Source organism: Pteropus vampyrus, unplaced genomic scaffold (assembly GCF_000151845.1).
Source record: "Pteropus vampyrus isolate Shadow unplaced genomic scaffold, Pvam_2.0 Scaffold14, whole genome shotgun sequence".
Taxonomy (NCBI): domain Eukaryota; kingdom Metazoa; phylum Chordata; class Mammalia; order Chiroptera; family Pteropodidae; genus Pteropus; species Pteropus vampyrus.
Window position 1 is genome coordinate 3140082 of NW_011888795.1, and position 20265 is coordinate 3160346.

The 20265-nt window shown below is 34.4% G+C and overlaps 1 protein-coding gene across 3 annotated transcripts in view; it reads left to right on the forward strand.

Moving 5' to 3' along the window:
* The window catches only part of FGF12 (fibroblast growth factor 12), a 521626-nt gene that overhangs the window by 333975 nt on the left and 167386 nt on the right, over nt 1–20265 (forward strand). For all 3 annotated transcript variants that reach the window (XM_011381478.2, XM_011381469.2, XM_011381458.2), the window contains one exon: nt 16719–16822. In XM_011381478.2, coding sequence (XP_011379780.1) covers nt 16719–16822 — 104 coding nt within the window. The remainder of the gene's footprint in view (nt 1–16718; nt 16823–20265) is intronic.

Genomic DNA, 20265 nt, shown 5'->3' on the forward strand with positions numbered 1-20265 from the left:
AGATTGTGCACCTTTGAGTTAGTTATTTAATCTCTTCACATGTTAATTTCCTTATTTACTAAGGGAGAATAATCAGTACTTAGATCATAGGGTTGTTGGTTAGAATAAATGGGTTGATTCATGAACAGTGCTTAAAATAATGCATAAAACACAGTTTAATGTTATTTGTCGTCATTGTTGTTGTCGTTGTTAGTCTCATCAGGAGGGGTCAGAGTCCTTGTTTGCAAGGAGCTCATAGACAGTGGCCATTTTAACAGAAATAGAATTCTTATTGGTGGCAGATGTTACATGAAAGACTTTAAAGATCCTTGAGCTGGGTGTATTGAAGAGTACTCTAAGTTAGTGGTTCATAAAGTATGCAGTCCTTGGATCACTAACATCAACATCATCTGGGAACTTGTTAGAAATACACATTCTTGAGCCTTATCATAGATTTGCTGAATCATGGAATCTCTGGGCTAAGGCTCAGCAATCTGTTTTGACAAGTCTTAATACACTGCAGGAGGTATATGACTGGTAACTCTTCTCTATACCAAGGATTTGGAGTGTTCACATTTGCTAATGAAAGCAATCTCTGTCTTGGGACTGTTATACTTAGCACTATGGGTACCTGATTTCTAACATAATAGGGAAAGCAAAAATCTGCAGGCATACTGAAAAAGCATACTAAAATTCAGACTTTCTAGTATCTCAAGCATGTGTGGAATATGTTCCATTTTGATTATCTTTTGGAGGGAGTCAGAACTCAGTTCTAGACAAGTGTGTGATCAACCTAATCATATTGTTTTATGGCTTGGAGCTTTTACTTGTTAATTCCTATTGCTTATAATGACTTCACCAATCTTATTCACCTGGTAAGTCACTCTTACCCTGCAGAACCTTTTTTAACTCTTATTTCCTTCATCTATGTGAGGACTTCTCCAGCTGTCTCCCTCACCTGCCACCCCCACACAAAATTCCACATTAATTACTCACTTTATTCTAGGGTGTTTGAACTTGTGTGTACATTTACAGCTGCACAAGTCACATTATACTGCAGATCTTTATCTGTATTTGTGTTTATCCCATTAGCGTGTAGTGTCCTTATTTGCCCTTTTGCCTAGCATAATGATGGGCATTTTCCAAGATCACAAACTGGACGGCTACACAGACATATTTCATTTAGCTGGCACACTTCAGGGGAAAAAAATGAGTGTATTCAAGCAATGGATACACCTATTTTCCCTTGCTTTTTTCTCTTATCTGTATAGGCCCTAAGAGTTTTGAGCTTGGGATACTTGTGGCTCTCAGTGTTTGTGAAATCAAAATAACTGAATAAAACATCCAAGGACAAGTATAAACCACTTAAATATCACCACTTGTAAGGCGAAGTAGCTTGAAGCGTGAATCAGATGACCTGGTTTCCAATCCAGGTCTTATTCTTAATTAGCTATGTAATTGTTTAAGTCACGTAAGCTTTCTCTTCCTTGGTGTTCTAGTCTCTTAAATTAGGTGTTTTAAAAAGATCATCTCCAATATTCTTGACAGATCTGAAACTTTGAAAGCCTAAAAATTGGCAATGGTTTTTGTTTTTAACCTTTGAAAAACTTGAAACTTTCTCTTTTAAATGCATTGTAAAAATGGGGAAAATTGTAAGAGCAGATAGTACAATGGTTTTTGCAATGAATTTGAAAACAGTAAATTCACTCTCTTTTAAACTGTTTACAGAGTTTGACCGCTTCTCAATAGCCCTATTGCGACTGCCTAGTTTAGGCTACTCTCACTTTCGGACTACTACACTAGCTTCCTAACTGATCTCATTACTTAAGGCTTTCTCCCTTCAGTGTATTATCCACACAGCAGCCAGAGCCACCAAGTTAAAACATAGGTCAGGCAAACTCACCTCTCTGCTCATTCTCTTTCATCACACATCATTAAGGGTAAAAGACTGACTTCATCCTTTACCAATAAGATTTTATATAATACCACCTATTACCTATCCTGACTGTTTTCTCCTCTTTTGACTAGCCTTTATATTGTTCCTCTACCACGCTAACCACACTATTTCCTCAAGGTATTGGTATCAGCTATCCCATCTTTCTAGAATGTTACTTCTCCAAATATCTAAATAGCCCACTCCCTCATCATTTTTATACTCTTATTTAAAAGTGAGGCCTTTTCTCATGTAGGCCTTTTTTAGTTAATCTGTATAAATTTCAATCCCTGTGGTCAGCACCTCTCTTCCTTGGCAGCTTGATTCCATATTTTCCTCCAGAACACTTACTACTAACATAGTTATTTATTTTATTATGTCCTTCTTCCACTAAAATGCTCCCTATATATGCATATATTTTCTTCATTCCGTACTTGGTTTATGTTATTTCTTCCACTAATTATAACATCCTCTAAAAACAAGACAAATTTCCTTTTGTCTTTAAAAACATTTTCTTGATTTGGAATTCTTGCTTTTCTCTTTTCACACTCTATACATTTCTTAAGATATTTATTCAGTTTCATTTGACGGTATTTGTTTTGTATGTGACTTATTTACTTCCTTTATTTGATAAGTTCCTTGAGGGCCTTGACTATGCCTGATGCATCTCTGAGTTGGCATCATGAAATAAGGCCTTAGGAATCAATATGGATAAGTTAATTCATAGCAGAAATAGTATAATCAGACTTCCATTTAAATTAAAAGGCTAAATTGGAATTGGAATATAAGCTCCACAGAGGCAGTGGGCTTTGTCTGCATTTTGCACTATTCTATCTCAAGCACCTAGAATAGTGCCTGTTACATATTAGGTACTCAGTATTTGTTGAATAAATGAATGAAACTGAATTTGCAGAAAAACCCCATCAAAAATGAATATAAATTTGTCAAACAACACCTCATTGAAGGAATAATGCAAACTGGATCACGTTTGCATTTTGTTTTGAGAATGACAGACAATTTAAAAGAATCCAAGGAATAGATAAGGAAGTCATTTTCCATTATGAAAATAGGAAGAAAATTGAGTATGCTTAGTTTCGAAAACTGAACTCTATAGCTATAATAATAAAAGAATATGCTCTTGAACACTATTAAATATATCATTACCATGTCATATGAATATATATTCATGGTGATGATAATTACAGAGATATTATTTTCTGAAAGTACATAAATGGTACATTTTCCCATAAAAGAGGGAGCCGTTGCTTTTATTATTCACCTAAGACCAGCAGCTAAATTTAAGCTTATGTTGCAGGACAAGGAAAATACACTCAGGTGCTTTAAGAGTAAGAAAAAAAGGTAGGGCAGTGGGGTTCTTGTAGTAGTGGAAAAGAGTATTAAAGTTGTGATGAGATAGAGATTATTAAAATTCCCCTGAAGTTACCCAATTCTTGGGCTCTGACATATGAGTTGATTTGCTCGAGGTAAAGAAAATTCACTTCTATTATATCCATATCTTGTGCTCTTTCCTCAAGTCATTGCTTGAGAGGTTATACATATTTGCCTACATTCTTATCCTTAATGTAAGTAGTCATTAATGGCAGTGAGATTTGTTATATGTGGCTGGTTCAAATAGGCATTCAGTCTGTAGCTACTAACTAAATAAGGGATAGATCGTAAGTTTATTCTTGTGTGGACTGGTGTTTACCAGGACATACTACCATGATGTATAAAGGAAAAAACTATATATTTTCAGTGAGAGATTTTTAAAATAAAATGATCATCTATGTGCCAAGCATGATTTCTTAACCTATAAGTTTGGGGTATATAAGATAATAATAGCTAATGTTTACTGAGTATATTCTAAAGGACTTGTACAGGTATGAAAACTTTATAAATTTTACTCGTTTAAGTATCATAACAATTCTATAACACAGGTACTATAATTATTCCTCTTTTGAAGATGAGTAAACTGAGGCATAGGAAGTTTAAATAATTAGCCCATGATCACACAGATACTAAATGGTAGACTCAGGATTTGAGCTCAGTGAGTTTATTCATTCCAGAGCTAATGCCTTTACCCACTCTACATTGAATCCTCAATTTCTCTTTCCTGGTTAATATTTACTAGTTTATAATAAACATCCCCTAAATCATACCACTGCATTCTTCTCACAGCACTTTAACAAATTATTAGGAAGAGACTGTGATTTACTTATACACTATTATGGCGGTTTACTTTAGACAAGATAAGCATTGAAGTTGAGAGGATTTTTCATTAATATGTTTGCTGCATTTAAGCTCTAAATTAAAACCTTTTTGGAAATAGTAGACCATTACACAGTAATTTTAAAGATCTTAAATAATGTGGTTTCATGTTTGATATATTTGACTTGGGAAGTTTGAGATGTGTAGAAGTGTTTGTGTGTGTGTGTGTGTGTGTGTGTGTGTGTGTGTGTATGTGTGTGTGTGTAGTCTGTCTCCATATTTTTTGTTTGTCTACATATGTAAACAGACAAAAATATACATGATATATGTGTATCAATATATGTTTTCATCTGTTGTTTCGTAGCCTAGATAGAGTTCTTCTGAGCAGGGATTTAGCCAAGATGTAGTAGGGTTGCATTTAGAGCATCTGCTTTCCTTGATACTGAGACAGAATGTAGAGCAATACACATGTCAAAATATGCCAATATAGCATACTAAGCCTAACCCATAGTATTATAATTGAATTTAAAAAAAAAATATCTTAAAGAATGCTTCTTTTTTTTTTGCTTTCTCTTACTTAGGTATTAGCAGAAGACATAATTTTTACGGTTAGTTTAATGTGTACCAGAGATCAGCCCTGATATTTGGGGGAATCAGTATGATGTGTGAATAGCCCATATGGTTTTAGAGACAGTTATGGATATTAATATGTATTTCTGCACTTAACCAGCTGTATAAACTTGGGTGATTTGCTTAGCACCTTGAAGTCATGGTTTCTCATCCACAAATCGAGAATTATGTGTAAAGATTTAAAGTATATATCAAATTTACCCTCATGGAAGGAAATGCTTTGGAAAGTCTAAAGGGGAGAAATCTATGCTGGCTGAAGTATGATAAAGAGTAATTTCAGGGGAAATGTAGAACTTCGACGGAGCTTTGAAGAATTATGTAACAAGCCTTTTTGGAAACTCATCTGCAGTTTCACCATTCTTTTACGCCCTAGACCCAGCCTTCTTATCTTGGGGGGTGAAGGGGGGCAGAATTTGATGGAAGTCTGATTTAGACAGGATTAAACCCCACTGCACTTGGAATTTCCCTCTGAGGGGACTGGAATGACTACTGTTACACATGGTCTCTTCTCAGTCCTTCGATTCTGCTGATAATCTGAGCAGTGAAAGTCCTACCAAGATGTAAAGGAAGATAGTGCGCCTCACACCTATATCCAAGTTCTCTAGAACAATGAATGGCTCCAAGACTTTTGTACATTAGAATCACTGGAGTAAGTTTGAAAACCTAATGTTCAGGTCTTACTTCAGATAAATAAAATCAGCATCTCTGAGGATACAATCCAGACATCATTATTTTTTTAAAATATAACCCAGACGGTTCCAAAGTGCAGCCAAATGTGAAAACAGTGATTTATTTTAGAACATTGCTTCCTGTATTTTAGCGTGCATCAGGATCACCCAGAGGGCTTGTTAAACTACTGATTTGGGGGCCTTAACCCCAGAGTTTCTGATTCAGTAGGTCTGCTTTAAGATTGGAGAGTTTGCATGTCTAACAAATTCACAAGACCATACTTTGAGAACCACCGACATGGAACAGTGTTTCTCAAATCTTAAGTGCATAATTATCATTAGAGGATCTTGTTAAACTGCAAATTTTAATTTAGTGGTTCTTAGAGGGAGCCTCAGATTCTGCCTTTCCAATAATTTGCAGTCAATGCCTATGCTACTCTCACTAAGCTTTGGCCCACTGACTGGTAAGGTTTGGTAAGGACCAGTATCACCTGGGAGCTTGTTAGAACTACTCCAGAACTATTAGATATGAAATTTCTTTCTAACAATGATGCTTCTTGGAATCATCTGAGGAGTTTAAAAAAATATTGATGCCTAGGTTCAATCCTGAAGATTTTTATTTAAGTGGTATGGGTATGGCAGGACATCAGAATTAAAATGCATACATACATACATATATACATAAGCAAATAAGTAAGTAAATAAATAAATACCTCCCCAGAAGGTTGTTATAAGCAGCAAAAGACTTTGAGACAGAGTTACACAATAAGATATTCGTTTTAAAGTACAGTGCAAATCATTGCTATTCTTTTGTGGAATGTCTTGTGATATTTTATTATAAAATAGGCCCCTCAAGCTGGAGATGACAAAGAAATGGCCCAAGTGCTCCTCCTGTGTTCCTAGCAGGCATCACTAAATTCTCACATTATTCATTGTGACCTAGCCTCAAATGTCTTCTTAAGACCTGGTTTCAAGCAGCTACAACAAAATGATTGGAGTTTCACATATGCTTGCCACATGCATATTTCGTCTTCATTAACACCAACACATTGAAGACCTACTAGAGGGTGTTCTAGTTACTAGATTACAAAAGTGACTCTGATACAGTTTGTGCATTCTAGCTGCTCCCAGAGCAGTAGAGAAGGTTGAATGTTTATGCAAAACAAATCTCATACAAGATAATGCAAGGTAGCACTGGTACTGCTGAGCGATGAGAAAAATTACCAGATTTCAGAGATGAGAAAGATCCTTAAAAGCCATGTGCTCAGAAAAAATGGATTTTAAGTGGAATCTATAACAAAATATGTAAGCTAAAATTAGGAGAATTGCATTTCAGATAAGGAGGCACAAATCACCTAGTGGAGAAAGCACCTGCCACGTTGGGAAAAATGAGCCGATTAGTTTGGATGTAGCAAAGAGATTATATGGAAGCGTCACAGGACCATATTTTAGAGTATGTTGACTGACACATAGGGGAATTTAAACTTTATATTTTAGGACATAAGAAACCAATTAAGCAATTGCAATTGAGTTATAGGTGAGATTTGGTGCTTCGGAAAAATTTTGTACAGGGATTATAGTAGAAGTAGGCTGAAGGAGAGATTTTAAGGTAGAGAATAATAATAACAAAAGCATCATATTTTCCAAATTATTTTCATCCTCCACTTCTGAAAAAATCTTACCACATTTATTTCCATAGATTTACTTAATATTTTTGGAATAAGGCTGCTATATATTATTTAAATCATGAACAGTAAATAAAACATTTGAGTGTCAACATCAACATAACTTGAATTGAATCATGAATGTTTCTTTTGCAACTTTTTCACTGACTTTACACCATTTAAATATAATTGCTCATCAGTATGGTATTGTATGCATAAATTTTGCTTTCTTGTTTTGGTACTTAATGATAATGAAGTGCAAAGCTTTGGTTGAGCATATCTAAACCATCACAAGCAAGTTTGCTTGTGTTGTCTGTGTTTTAATTTTAACTCAGAAAATCAAAGATTTTGCACTTTCTGGGTGGCACATTTCTGCTTGACTGAAAAATTCCTTTCACGACTTCCAAATGTATTTATTATAGTTCTATTTTTTTCACGTTCTTTTTATTAGAATTTCTCTATTATTTCTTAAGAGCAATAATATTTTATAGCCTTACAGCTATCAGAATGTAGGTTCATATCCTGGCTACTTGGTGGACTTAGTGACCCTGGGAAAACCACATCTTTGGGCTTTAGTACTCTTATCTGTAAGCATGGATGCAGAATACATTTACGGAGTTTTTTTCTTTTTCCTAATTTAGACTTTTACCACCATAATGACAGACACCATATCTGTCTTTTACAGCTCTATATTACAAGTACCTAGCACAATACCTGAAATATATGTGATGAATTATTGAATAAACCTAATAAGCCACAGTGTCCATATTGGCAACAAAAAGTAATGTGTGATAGAAGATTGGTGGACAATAAAAATCTAAAAGCTTCAAAGCATGTAGAGATTTCTTAAAGGATGTTTTTGCCCATTGATCTTACAAACCGACACCTGTGCTATTCACTGAGTTCTTCAAATGGACAGTGAGACAGGTCCGTGTAAGACAAATTGGCTTCAGAGGATGAGTGATGACAGGCATTTGCTTTCATTATCGTTAGTGATATGTTCATTTTTCATCTTAAGGGAAAAAGAATCACATTAAATTGACTTGTTAATATGCAAGTTTTTTTTAACATCTTTGAAGTAACTCAGGAAAGGTTATATGGTAATACCAGGATTAAAAGCCAATGGCAGGTTTTCTACTAGAGCTAAGGCAAACATTTCTACTAGCTTTTATTAATTAAAGACAGAGATCATATCATCATGTTGCTCATTTTCCCTATGCTGAAAATCCACGATGTTTGCTATTCACTAATGCTTAAAAGAACAATTTTAAGTCTCTAAGCCCAAATTATTAATCAGTTTATAAATCAGCAAATTCAGTGTGGAAAAGAAATCAGATAATTGAATTATTTTGACCAATTTGTTTATAAAATAGTGCATCAGATTGAAAGCACTGAATCAACGTAGCCTAAAGTGTATGGGTATTTACATTCTTTTTAACACTTTATTTTAAATACATAGTTGTTTTTGCTTTCTAGATCTTAATTTTATGAGATGAAATGCATTGCTCCTTTTTCTCCCATGACATTTTAAAAAACTTAAGTTAAAATGTGAGATAATAGTGACCCAGGTTTCCCCCATCCCACCCCCGTTATGAAAGCGTTCACCACCACCACCAATACCAATCATGATAATTTGTTTTTTACTTTTATAGTTTAACAAGTGTTTTTTTTTTTAAAGATCTCATAACATCAATGAAGCATTCAGAACAGCCACTAAGTGTCAGCAAGGTTACATTATTCCAAGTCACCAAGGTCACAGAACAGGTAAATGTTAGAAGTATGGCTCATGAACCATACTAAAGTTCAGTCTTCATCCCCTGTCTTTTCTTGACTCAATAGCTAAAGAAGTAGGAATAATCACATCTTTCTCTTAATTTCTGTAAGAAATGCAGTTTTAGAGAGTTAAATTTAATGACCACATTATTTAGTTTTATACTGTGCAATGTAATCCGAATGAAAAAAATATTATTTTGTACTCTTGAAGAATTTGTAATTTTCAGGGAGATGGGCAAACACATAAATATGGAAAAGCATTGTGATAAATGCTGTGTATGGAATGTTGTGAAATTAGTATGAGAGAACAATTAATTTGCCTGAATGTATTAACTGCTATTATGTGAAAAGGTGTTCACAGATAATAAATACAAAGTAATGGAGAATAAATATGTAGACTTGCAACCATCAAATTGTTCATTAAAATATTATATTATTTCTCAAGATTTTATAATCTTTGTGATAGCTTTCAATTTTTTAATTTTTAATCTTTTTGTACCATAATTTGCATAACCACTTTTATATTGCAAAATGTTAGAGCTCAGACTATCCCTTAGTTTGTTGACTATTCCTTAAGCATTTTTTCCTATTGAAAACAGAGAGGGGGAGAAATTGACCTTAGTAAATGATAAATAAAAATCAGAAATAAATATTGATTTCATGACTAAAGGAAAACCAGTTGAGTAGCCTACAAATATCATCATAAATATTACAATCACAAACCTTTTTACAAGCGACTCTAAGATTAATGGGGAGAAATATGGGGTATCGACTTAATTTTAGGTTAAGATTTTATAGGATATTATATCATTCATACTCTAATGAAGTCTCTTTATTGAGAATATTTTGAAATGTGGGAAATGATATTGAATTTTCAAGATAAATTTATATGGAGAGCGCACAGATTGTAACCTCAAATATCTCCATTCTCCCTCAGTAGCTTCCACTATAGATTTACCTGTGTTTTTAGTGGGTCTTAAAGTGCATTTTTTTCATTGCTTTTTCAGTAAATTCAACCCAGAATACAACTGTACTCTTTTATACCTGTTGATTATTAGAAGCAATAAGGACTCTGTCCTTAATGTCACTTGGGAAGATATTAGATTTACCTGTCGTAAAGGAAAATTTGTAATGAGCTTTTCTTTTCTCCCTCTCTCATTCCTTTCTTTTCTTCCTCCCTCCCTCCCTCTTTCTGTGCCTCTCTCCCTCTTTCCTTTCTTCTTTGCATCTTTATTGGTTGTCACATTAAATGCTTTCTGATGTGTTTTGGATTTGTTGTCACTTTATTGTCACTGGCATAATTGTGGATAAGAGACAGGTAGAAATTAATTTGAATAAGAACATAGCACCTTTACAAAATACTTTTATCTGGTCCAATGTAATTTTACAAGATATCTAATACCTGGATGTAACAGATTCTGCAAACTTTTTTTTTCTTCATTCCCTCCCAAACCTGCATTATCCTGTATACACACACCATCCCCGTGCATCCTATGCTTCTTCCCTCTCAATCCTTGTATCATGTAAGGTTTCTGACTTTCTCTTTCTCTTTCGATTTTGTATTTGAGCATATTGAATATGTGGTAAATATTACCTTCAGTTTTTTTTTAATGTTTACTTATGGAAATGTGACCTAGAAAAACTAAGAACAGGAAGCTTAAAGAGAAACCACTGCTGATTCATTTATTTATTTGGCAAATATTGAGTAGTGATTTCTATGACCAAGATGCTGATGCTATGCAAGGCAATGAAGATACTAGTAAAAGTTTCCAGTGCCTTCAGCTTGCCCACAGAATACTGGGAGCTTAAGACAGATTTACAGATGAAAATGTATTCTGCAAAGACCACATCTGTTGGTTACAACACTATTTCCCTAGCCTTCAACTTGCTTGCAGAATACTGATCTTTTCTGGGTTACATATCTAGTGGTGAGCTATCTATCAGTTAATCTAGAATGGCTTTGGCTGGAAAACTGAGGCCACTCTGTTATGCTCTAGGTGTCTTACATACTCTTCCTGGGATAGCAGGTTAGTTTAGTGCATGTTCTTTTAAATGCAGTGGCAGAGGGGAAATGCACAAACAAGAATATGTAAGTTCTTTCCAAGACTCTGTTTCATTTGCTAATGTCGTATTGGCCAAAGCAAGTCACATGGCTAAACCCAGTATCAAGGGGTAGGGCAAAATATCCTTCGATAGCATTGCAAATTTATATGGCAAAGCACATAGACACAGGGAGGAGTGGAGAATTAGGTGTACCAATGAAATTTGTCTATTAATGTTTTTTACCATTTCTTTTTATTACCTTTAAAAAAACATCTTTACTGGAGCATAATTGATAAAATGTACATATTTAATCTATATAATTTTATGAGTTTAGACATATGCATACACCCATGAAACCATCACCACAATCAAGGTAATAAACATACCCATGAATTCCAAACTTTCTTTGTGCCTCTTTGCTGTGTGTGTGTGTGTGTGTGTGTGTGTGTGTGTGTGTGTGTGTGTGTGTGTGTGTGTGTGTGTATGGTAAGAGCACTTAACATAAGCTCTACTCTCTTAACAAAATTTTTAAGTGTATAATATAGTATTGTTAACTGTAAGTACCATGTTGTACAGCATATGTCTGGAACTTTCTATTTGACATAACTGAAACTTTATACCCATTGAACAATAACTACCCATTGTCTTCTCCCTCTAGCTTCTAGCATCCACCATTCTATTCTCTGCTTTCATGAGTTTTATTATTTCAGACACCTCATCTAAGTGGAATAAGGCAGTATTTGTCATTCTAAAACTGTTTTATTTTACTTAGCCCAGTGCTCTCCAGGCACATCCATATTGTTATATAGGACAGGATTTCCATTATTTTAAACACTGATTATTATTCCATTTTAGGTAGATACCACTTTCTTTAACTACTCATCCATCTACAGACATTTATTTCCATATTCTGGCTATTATGACTAATGCTACAATGAATATAGATAGAAATATTCTTGATATCCTTATTTCAACTCTTTGGATATATCCTAGGAGTGGGATTTCTAGATCATATGATGGGGGTGGTTCTATATTTAGTTTTTTGAGGAACCTTTATACTGTTTTCTATAGTGGCTGCTCCATTTTATATTTCTGTCAACAATACACAATGTTTCCAGTTTTTCTACATTCTCATCAACTCTTGTTATTTTCTGGGGATTATTTGCTTGTTTGTTTGTTTGATAGTTTTCATCCTAACAGGTAGGAGGTGATATCTGGTTTTGATTTTGATTTTTGTTTCTCTGATTATTCATGATGTTGAACACTTTTTATGTATTTATTGGCCATTTGTATAAAATCTTTGAAAGACTGTCTATTCAGATATTTTGCCTATTTTTTTTAAACTTTTTTTTCCTTTTGCCTATTTTTTAATTGGGCTATTTGACTTTTTGCTATTGAGTTATAAGAATTTCTTATATATTTTTGGTATTCACTCCTTTTTAAATATATGGTTTGCAGATATTTTCTTCTGTTCTGAAGGTTGCCTTTTCATTCTGTTGACTGCTTCCTTTGCTGTTTAGCTTGTTGTAACCCCACTTGTCTATTTTTGCTTTTGTTGCCTATGCTTCTCGTGTTATATCCAAGAAATCACTGCCAGGACCAATATCAAGAAGCTTTATTCCTATTTTTTTTTTCTTCTAGGACTTTTATAGTTTCAGGGTTTGTGTTTAGATCTTTAATCCATTTGAGTGGTTTTATTTGTTTGTTTATTTATGAAATAAGATAAGAGTTCAATTTCATTCTTTTAACTGTAGATATCTAGTTTTCCCAATACTATTTGTTGAAAAAACTATCTTTTCCCTTCGTTACCTTCTTTCATACATTTTTTCCCATGTGGCTTAATGACTGAGTTTAATTTATGGATCCCAAGAACACCAACTCCATTATTTCATTTTTCAAAATATAAATGTCAGATTTACAGACAGGTTTAGAATGAGATACTTCTTTTGGAAAGGACAAGATTGAGAAATGCTCAAATGTCAGATTAGATGCTTGGACTCTATTTGGCTTATAATTGTTGTCTCTATACAGCAAATGTTTACTGGCATCTTGAATATAAAAAGAACATATACTATGCTTAGTCTCTCTTTCAGTCTCTCTCTGTGTGTTTCTGTTTCTCTTTGTCTCTCTCTCTTCCTCCTTCTCTCTCTCCTTCTCTTCATATTATACAAATGTGGTTTAGATCCTTGTTTCGGAGAGCTTAAAATCTAGTTGTGGTTAGGAGATTTAACGTTTTTTAAGAAAGAAAATTATAAATTGTAAACGTAGTCAAGATCCAGGTCTGGGAAAGTTGAGAAATGAGAGAAAGTACTAGGCATTTGTTATGTCATTTTAAGCATGGCAGGGTTTTCAGTATGAAGATATGGGGAAAGTGACATTCTAAGCATAGGGAATGAAGTAACATGGAGTTAAAAGATAGGAAGAGGGAGATCAAATTACTAGAAGCAGTAAATGAATGTATTAAAGTGAATAATAGTGCCATGCAGTAGAAATGTATGCTGTGGCTATACATAAGCTTGAATATCAGGCTGAGATATTTAAGGTCTTTAATTTTATTTTTAGCTTTAACAACTCCTTTTTTCCTATAAGAAAAACTAAATTCCTGGAGATAATGAGTCTTTTCATTATCATTATAATCAGTTGAATATAAGATATGTACATATAACTGGGGTAGAAATTAACGGAGACCTACTCCCAGGAGTCTTGCATTTTAGGGATGAGACCCATAAACAAATAACTGTAATACCATGTTCTAAATGCTATTACAGAGATATGCCCATGAAAGAAACAATTATGGAAAAGGTAACAAATATCTCTGTAGGGTGTGGGTAGGATTCATGATGCACTTAAATGAGACAGGTCTTAAAGGATAAAAAGAGTTAAACAGATTTCAAAGTGGGAAAAAAAGCTTTTCTAAAAGAGAGGACAAAAGAAAAATAATCCAGCCTAGTTAAAGATCAAAGGAGGAACTTAAGAAATGGAAAAAGCTCTATGAAGCTGGTTATGATTGATGGAATGAGTGACAAGTGCTAGACCGAAAATGTGAGTTATAACCAGGTTGTAAAGGGATTTAAGGTGCAAAGACTCTGGACGCATCTGTTGCCAGTGAGGAATCAATCAATCAATCACTAGAGGTTGTAAGCAAGGAAATAGTATGAGTAGATGCAAAGGACTTGAAGAACGGCGTGGCCCAGGTACTACGAGTTAGGACAGTGGCTTTCAGGATAAAGAGGAAGAATGAGACTCAGGAGGAACTGTCACTGAGTAGTAAAGGGCTCCTGTGAACTAGAGCTCGTGTGCTACCTTGAAGATAAATAATCGATATGGGTAAGTCATTTCTCACTTCTCGAGATTTTAGGAGGCAAATGCAGACCCTCCTAAAGAGAATAGTTTTTAGCTTTTACCGTTACCACTAAAAAGTCTAATCCCAAATTGTTTACTGATTTTTTTATGGACTTGTTAAATCTCCCAAGCATACCAGCTAAAACCCATTATCACGTTATGATTCATATAAAATTTTCACACAAGTTTTTGGTTTTTGTCCCTACCTAGCTTTAGGTGTTTTCTCACTCTCCTCAAATAGGAAGAGATTTATAGTTTTTATTAGTTTGTTTCAGCTAAAGAAACCAATGTTCTTAGCATTTTTCCTGGGAATTCTTTACCTTAGAAAGAGTTTATGCACAATTTTGGATTCCATAACTTTTCTCATAAGAATTGTCATTGAACTTGATATTTTCCAGTAGTTGCATTTATTTGCACTGTATAAGCATCTTACATTTAGTTTGTACCTTCCATGTTAACTCTGCTTGTATTACTAATACAGCAATCTATATTAGTTAGGATTAAGGTTAGTTCTGTGTTGCACAGACTAAAATAACAAGGATTGATTTTCTCAGATAAATGCCAGACATAGCTAATTGAATGTGGTACTGGTGCCACTGCTCCACAAAGTCCTCAGAGATACAACTCCTTCCAGCTTGCCTGCAACCACTCTCTGTGGAGTAGCCCTTGTTTTCACAATCTGGGATGATCCAGCCACCACAACTTGTGTCTGAACAGCAGTAAGGCAAAGGGTTGAGAACAAGAAAAGACACTTACAAGCCGTTTTAATGGAAAGAGTCTTCATGCACACAAAGACCCTTCTCTCTACATATTATTAGCCAGTTTGGAGTCCATAGCCACAGCGAGCTGCAAGGTCTGTAGGGAAATGCAGCTAAATCATCTATTTATTACTTTGCAAGAAGGTAAGAACAGATATTAGAAGAAATTAAGTTTAAAAGGAAAGAGGAAGGAAGTATATTTCGGGCAGGTAACCACATGAGAGAGCATTGTTCAGATGCCATTTCATCCGGGTTATCTCTTTGAACCTGTTTTCTCTTCTAAAAATTAAGATAATTGTTCTGTCCTAAACTCTCATAGTGTTTGTGGTTGAGGGTTACATACAAGTATGAATTTATTATCACTTTGAAAATTAAATATTGTGCATATATGAAGTATTGTTTGTTAAAGTATTAAGTAATCTTCTGAAGATAATCTCAATAAATATTACTGTGGTGATATGTCAGTTTTTACATCATACTCTATGCTAACCTTATTTGACATGTGGAAGAATCATATATTAATGAGAAATAACTCATATAGAAAGAACCCATCTCTTTATAAAACACTTTTTGATTTTTCTATCAGCTCTGTGTAGTAAGGATTATCATGCCCATTTTACAGACAGAAAAACTAAAGCAGAGAGGTTCAATGAATGGCTCACCGCCATGCGACTTCTGAGTGTTGGCTTTAGAAACTATGCTGTATGCAAGTTTCATACGTTTTTGTAATCTTACTGCTTGAATCTTTGTATGTCAACTTCTTGTTGCCTGTTTGGAAAAGTCTAGATCTCTACAGTTAGAGTGACAGACTCACAGTTATTTATCCCGATGTTATTCACATGATATTCTTTTCCATTACTCCCCAATATGAATTAAATCTTCTAACCTGCCAGTCCCTTCCTGTATACATACATTACCTTGCAGAACCACCTAATTTGCTGCCCCCCTAAAATGTCCTTCTGTCCTTGGCTCACTAAACTTCTGCCCTTTTTTTAAGTGTCAACTCAGGTCCCATCTTCTGTGTAAGACATTTCCTGAGTACTCCAGGCCACACAGATCTTCCATTTTCCTGAACTTCTGTAACATAGCGAGTATATATAGATTGCATATATTACATTTAATTATAGAAATAAATTATACTGTATTAGATTATTCCATATGTCTTAGCTTTCTCTCCCCAACTAGACTTTAAGGTCTTGTACTTCTTAAGTTTTTTCAGTAGCACAAGGACAGTGGTAAGAACATAGGAAGAAGTTCTGTCATATGTTACAAGGAACATATTTTATTATTATTTATGACTATAAATATGTTCTACTGTTGAAAACCTTTTGTTTCAAATTGTTAGAAAAAAAATCTCATATTACATTGTTTGAATGTGTTCATTTTGTGGAGCAGAGATCTTGGACACTCAGATCCAGGCGAGGCCCTTTGATACCTTCTAATGTAACCCCTTTATTACAGATGAGTTTATGTGGTTTACCTGAAACCAAATAAGTAATTTATGGTGATGCAGAGAAAAGAAGTCAGTTCTCCTCATCTTTAGACATTCATTCATTTATTCATTCTCTCTCTCTCCCTTTCCTTCCCCACTACCTTTCCTCCCTCTCTTCCTCCCTCCCAATTTTAGCTCATAACTTTTAATTCTCAAAAGAGTCATAGTAATAAATAAAAAGAGATATTCGAAAGGTCACTTATCCTTTTCTGTCTTCTTCCCCTCTAGCCCTCTTCAATCTAATTCCCGTGGGCCTGCGTGTGGTAGCCATCCAAGGGGTGAAGGCCAGCCTCTATGTGGCCATGAATGGTGAAGGCTATCTCTACAGCTCAGTAAGTACCCCACTGTGTGTGTGTGTGTGTGTGTGTTGTGTGTGTGTGTGTGTGTGTGTGTGTGTGTGTGTGTACACTCTCCATGTGATATAAATTCTCTTCATTTGGCTCTACTTCTAGAGGATAATCTATTTTTTTAATTTAATTCAAGGGGTAAGGCATTTGTACCTTCTCCTGTTACCTCTCCTTCAAGCAGAGATGAGGGTTTAGGAAGCTAAGTTCTTCAGTTTGTCTTGAGGTCTTCTCTGTCTTATTATGGAGGAAGAATTTTCAAAATAGACTGTGCATTTGTTGTATTTAATGAAGTCTGTGTGGTACCTAATATATCAGAATCCTGAGGTAACTAGTCACTTCAAAGGCAATTTGAGTTTATGGAATGAGCTCTGGATTAGGGGCTGGGATATTTGAGTTTTATTTACATTTTGGTTCCTATATAGATATTCATTTGGCAAGTCACCTCCTCTCTTTGTCTTGACTTTTGGACCTTTAAAATGAATGTGTTGTCTAACATATCTTAAATCTAAGGCTGATAAAATTAGATAGCATCAGTGGCTACATTATCAGCACTGACATATTTTAAAGTAGTTAATGTGATTCTGATGCCCGTCTCATTCTCAAGATAATAATTTATGCATTGAGAGAATGTGGCTGCACTGAATCTTGTGTATATATAATTTCTGTTCTCTCATAAGAGAGTCGTCTATTTGTATTTCATGAAGAAATATCCTTGGATATCATGGTTACAGATTTCCATCTTTACTTTCTGTGTTCTCAGTAAATAACACAAGGTTATTCAGAAAGTTCACTTATGCCTACTAGATTCTAAATTAGTTATTGAATAACTTCTATTAAACTTTTTCAATATTCAGTTAAATGAACCTCTGGTATACTATGCTTGCTATTAGTAATACATCTGTCATTTATATCGGAATTCTTAAAGTTACTGTTTTACTCTTGAACATATTCAGATCTAAATATATCTTTATATACTAGATGTTTACAAACATAATTTTTAACCATTTGTACTCAAAATAATACTTAAAGGTAACTACATTTTTGGTCAAAATGATGGGTTTTCATTCTTAGTATGTCATAATTCTAACAGTTCTTAATGTCTAGTTATTGCAAGTCTATATATTAAATATAAGAATTAAAATAGGAACAGATAATAGGTTTTTATTTTGAATAATTCCAGTTTGTTAAACTTTTTAAAAAATTTGAATGTACTACAAACTAAAGCATAGAAATGATCTTAGGATAGTGTTGATTTAAAGACTTAAATCATTTAAAGATAGAGTATGTTATATTTGTATTTATGTTTAGAAGACCATTATTTATTTGTATTTAAAAAATCATAATTCAAGTTGTAATTCCACAAAAACTGTAGAGCTCACATCTTCGGACCAGAGTTGATTTGCAGAAGTCTGGGAAAATGAAAAACACGGAAAATCTCGTAGTGGTGTTGTAGACATGAAGTAGTTGTGTAGGAATGTGTGTGTGTGCGTGTGCATGTGCGTGTGTGTGTGTGTGTGTGTGTGTGTGTATGGGGCGGAGGTGGGGGAGGGTCACCCTGTTGGATGCAACTCCAGCGTTCCTGGGAGAGGAGCCTGGATATTCAGTATGAGATGATTGAACTTTATACTCTGTAGCTTTTTCAGGGATGTATGACTTGAGCCCATAGGAGGAGGTTTTAAGATATTCTTAGTAGGAGAATTTTACTGTAGATGCTTCTTTGTAAAGGACCTAACACCTTAGTAAAGCCAATAGTCACCTGTTGTTGAGTTTCCTATTTTAGGTATCTAGATTTTTCAGTTCTCCTCCTCACTTAAATTAAACCCACCTCATACCAAGAGTCACAATGCTTTTCCCTGCTTCTGGTCCTGTAAAGCTACAGGGACAATTTCCCTTTAATTATAAGCATGGCATCACTGACTTAGATCATCAGGGTTCCTACTTTCAAAATCACCCTATTTCTGAATGGGACTAATAGGAGTAAATGCTGGTTTTTACTTTTAAACAGTGGGCCTAACCTGAAGGTTTTGTTATGAGACTAAAAGGGCCAGTATTGGGGAGGCAGATCTGAAAGAGAATTGGATATCAGAGCTTCATTTACACCTCTTGCTGGTGCTGTCTGTGTGGTATGCCTCAGCAGGAGAGCGCTAACACAGCAGGAGCCTTGTGGTAAGTTAAAACAGGCTGTTAACATAGGTTTTCTACAAGTATTTTGGTATATATTAAGGTTCGAAGGTATTTGAAAAGAGATTCCTACTTTATGTGAAACAGTGTAGGTAGGCATACCAATAAAGGCCATAACTGGAGTCTATGGTAAGGAAAGGGTGGGAGAGGGATGTATGACTTAGGGCAAACCCAAAAGATCCTCAAGAAGCAAACTGAGCGTCTAAGAGAAATTCATAAAAGTTATCATTTATCTAGTGTCATTTACCTGGTTTGTATTCATATTTAAGCCAGGAATAAATTCCCTTGTTACTTCTGATTTCTCCTTCCTGGGAGAGAGAAGGAGAGTAGAAAAGGTGGGGTGACTGACAGGTAGCATAGAACCAAAGTTTTAAGATCCAGTCTGAAAATCTATATTTTAATAGGTGAATTTAATTCATATGTATTCAGTGAGATTGTTGACGCATCTGGATTTGTTTTTACCATTGTAGTTTATGTATTTTTTGCTACTATATTCTTTTTTTTATTTCTTTACATTATGGAAACATTTTTCTGTTCTATTTTTATTCTTCTGTTAGTTTGTAAATGTAGGTTATAATTCTATTCCTTTAGTGATTTACCCTTATTTAAAAAACACAGCTACATAAGCATATAGTATGCTAAATATTTTTAGTGTTTCTGTTCTCCTTCCAAACAGCTGATAGACCTTGATGTTTTCTTGTTTAGTAAACACCACCACTCTTCTTACCAATTTGATTAGTTACACTTTAAAACAAAATCATATGCATGATAAGAAATTGCTCTATAGCTAATAGTTAAATTTTGCAATCTTTAAAAGAATTTCTATGTGTCTGGTTTTTGTTTTTGTGTGTATGTATCAAATTTCACCCTCTGAGTTTATCTTTTTTCCCTATAATTGTGTATATAGGTCTGTAGATGGTGAATTCACTTTATCCTGGTAACTGAAAATGCCTTCTTTTTCATTACACAATTGTAGGTAGGTTTTTCCCTGCACTTTTATATTATATTGACTTCTGACATCTATTATTGACTATGAGATGTTTGCCGTCAGTTTAATATTCTTTCCTTTGTAGGTAATCTATATAGAAAACTTAAAGGGTATTTTTCTCTTTATACTTCATGTTTTACAAGTTAACTATAATATTAGTTGTGAGTTTATCTTAATTTATCTTGTTATGAATTCAAAATTCCCTTTTAATTCAAAGAATCACAGTTCTTAAATTCTGGAAAATTTTAACTCTTAACCA